This window comes from Pituophis catenifer, unplaced genomic scaffold (assembly GCF_029215685.1).
Source record: "Pituophis catenifer annectens isolate HBS135680 unplaced genomic scaffold, rPitCat1.0.hap2 SCAF_18, whole genome shotgun sequence".
Classification (NCBI taxonomy): Eukaryota; Metazoa; Chordata; class Lepidosauria; order Squamata; family Colubridae; genus Pituophis; species Pituophis catenifer.
This window is the reverse complement of record NW_027256898.1, coordinates 1,028,614-1,031,113: the sequence shown is the minus strand read 5'-3', so window position 1 is coordinate 1,031,113 and position 2,500 is coordinate 1,028,614. Positions and strand designations below refer to the sequence as shown.

General features: G+C 47.7%; 1 protein-coding gene across 1 annotated transcript in view; it reads right to left on the bottom strand.

The window, feature by feature from the left end:
- CAMTA1 (calmodulin binding transcription activator 1) overlaps nt 1-2,500 on the bottom strand; it is a 293,220-nt gene that overhangs the window by 234,686 nt on the left and 56,034 nt on the right. Inside the window, exon 3 of the mRNA XM_070956332.1 lies at nt 919-986. Within this exon, the coding sequence (XP_070812433.1) occupies nt 919-986 (68 nt within the window). The remainder of the gene's footprint in view (nt 1-918; nt 987-2,500) is intronic.

The window sequence follows — 2,500 nt, the reverse complement described above, 5'->3', positions numbered from 1 at the left end:
TATAAACCCCACTCCCTTCTAGCACTGATGATGTTCCCTAGTTGGGTCACGAAACGTCTGCAAGGAAGCCACCCATCTCAGAGAGCACCAAAGACCCCCCCTCTTCCACCTAAAACGACAAATATTCTCTTCTATTGGATACAACCTCCCCATGGTTCTTAAACCCCCCGGGAGTGGTAAAAAGGCACCTGAGATTGGGGGGGGGGGTTAAAGCAATTCTGGGGAGAGAAACCCCAATTCCTCCTGAGGCTGTGGGTTGCAATGTTTCCCAAACCTGCCTTCCCTTGGAAAGTGGGGGCAGATGTCGGCAGCTGTCTCGCAAGGACGGAAGGAAGGGAGAAGATGCTGAGGGGGTCCACCAAGCAGATCTTCTCTGCAATGGGGTTACTTTTCACTCGGGGAGGAGAAGACCCTCCCCGCCGTTCGGAAGAAGGCCACAAGGGCGGAAACGAGAGACGCCCCATCCTTCAGCCCCCATCATCCATCCACCAACGCCGAGCCAAAATCAACCGCGGCCCTTCAGAGACGCCAGGATCTTTGTCCACCCAACACGTCAAGATCACTTTCCAACACAATTGGCCACACCCACTCAGTTGGTCACACCCACTCAGTTGGCCACACCCCACCCAGTTGGCCACACCCACCCAGTTGGCCATGGCCGGCCGGCCCCCCAACCACAGCCCTGATGCGGCCCTCAATGAAGTTGAGTTTGATACCCCTGTTTTAAGTCAACGAAGGAGACCCCGGGCGTCAGGAGTTCCCGAGCATGGCCGGTTGGGTTGGGGGCAGGGGGGTTCCTCCTCCCCAGCCAGACCCATCCTTCCCAGCCCCCCCTCCCCTCCCCACCTCTCACCCTCCCCCCTCGAAGGCACCAGCGTCGATGGAGAGAGAGAGAGAGAGAGAGAGAGGGGTTCTTACCTGGTCTTAGGAGACGTTGTTAACCATTCTTCATGTTTTTCGAATGTTATTAGGTAGGCAGCGATTTCCTGGAAGAGAAGGAGAGAAGGGGGCATGGCTTAGAAGGTCTGTCAGGATGAGGAATGACAAGAGTGGGGAGGTACCTTGGGAGGCCATCTAGTCTGACCCTCCTGCTCCTACCATCCCTGGACAAATGCCTGTCCAGTGTCTCCTTGAAAAGCTTCCTCCCGGCGATCGTCTTTCTCTCTTGTCCCAACGCAACCATCCACCCAAAATGATCTAAAGGGCTTCGGAGGTGAGTCAGTCTCAGGCCCACCAGTTGGTTCCTGCCCACCATCTTCCCCAACCCCCCACCCCCTCCGGGTCAGCTCCAGCAGTTGTTCCTTCCTTCTCTGGAGGAAAGTAAGACCCCCCCCCCCCCATCGACCACCCAACCATCCATAAGCGACGTCTCCTTGGTTGAAGGACGGAGGGCAACATGGACCAGCGATAAACAAAACTTTGCAAGCACAAAAGAACTTACGAATCAGATTAATCAGAGCCAATTAATTAGAACAAGGTCCCTTCCAATTAGAGTTGGAAGGGACCTTGGAGGTCTTCTAGTCCAACCCCCTAGTCTAACCCCTCTGTCTATCTGTCTGTCTATATCTATCTGTCTGTCTGTCTGTCTGTCTATCTATCTATCTATCTATCTATCTATCTATCTATCTATCTATCTATCTATCTATTTCTGTCTGTCTGTCTGTCTGTCTGTCTCATCTAATCTATCTATCTATCTATCTATCTATCTATCTATCTATCTATCTATCTATCTATCTATCTATCTCATGTCTGTCCATCCATCCATCCATCTAATCTATCTCATCTATCTATCTATCTATCTATCTATCTATCTATCTATCTATCTATCTCTGTCTGTCCGTCCGTCCGTCTATCTGTCTGTCTGTCTGTCTCATCTAATCTATCTATCTATCTATCTATCTATCTATCTATCTATCTATTTCTGTCTGTCTGTCTGTCTGTCTGTCTCATCTAATCTATCTATCTATCTATCTATCTATCTATCTATCTATCTATCTATCTATCTCATGTCTGTCCATCCATCCATCCATCCATCCATCTAATCTATCTCATCCATCTATCTATCTATCTATCTATCTATCTATCTATCTATCTATCTATCTATCTATCTCTGTCCGTCCGTCCGTCTATCTGTCTGTCTGTCTGTCTCATCTAATCTATCTATCTATCTATCTATCTATCTATCTATCTATCTATCTATCATCTATCTATCTCATGTCTGTCCATCCATCCATCCATCTAATCTATCTCATCTATCTATCTATCTATCTATCTATCTATCTATCTATCTATATCTATATCTATCCATCCATCCATCCATCCATCCATCCATCCATCCGTCTCTGTCTATCTGTCTGTCTGTCTCATCTAATCTATCTATCTATCTATCTATCTATCTATCTATCTATCTATCTATCTATCTATCTATCTATCCATCCATCCATCCATCCATCCATCCGTCTATCTGTCTGTCTGTCTCATCTAATCTACCTACCTACCT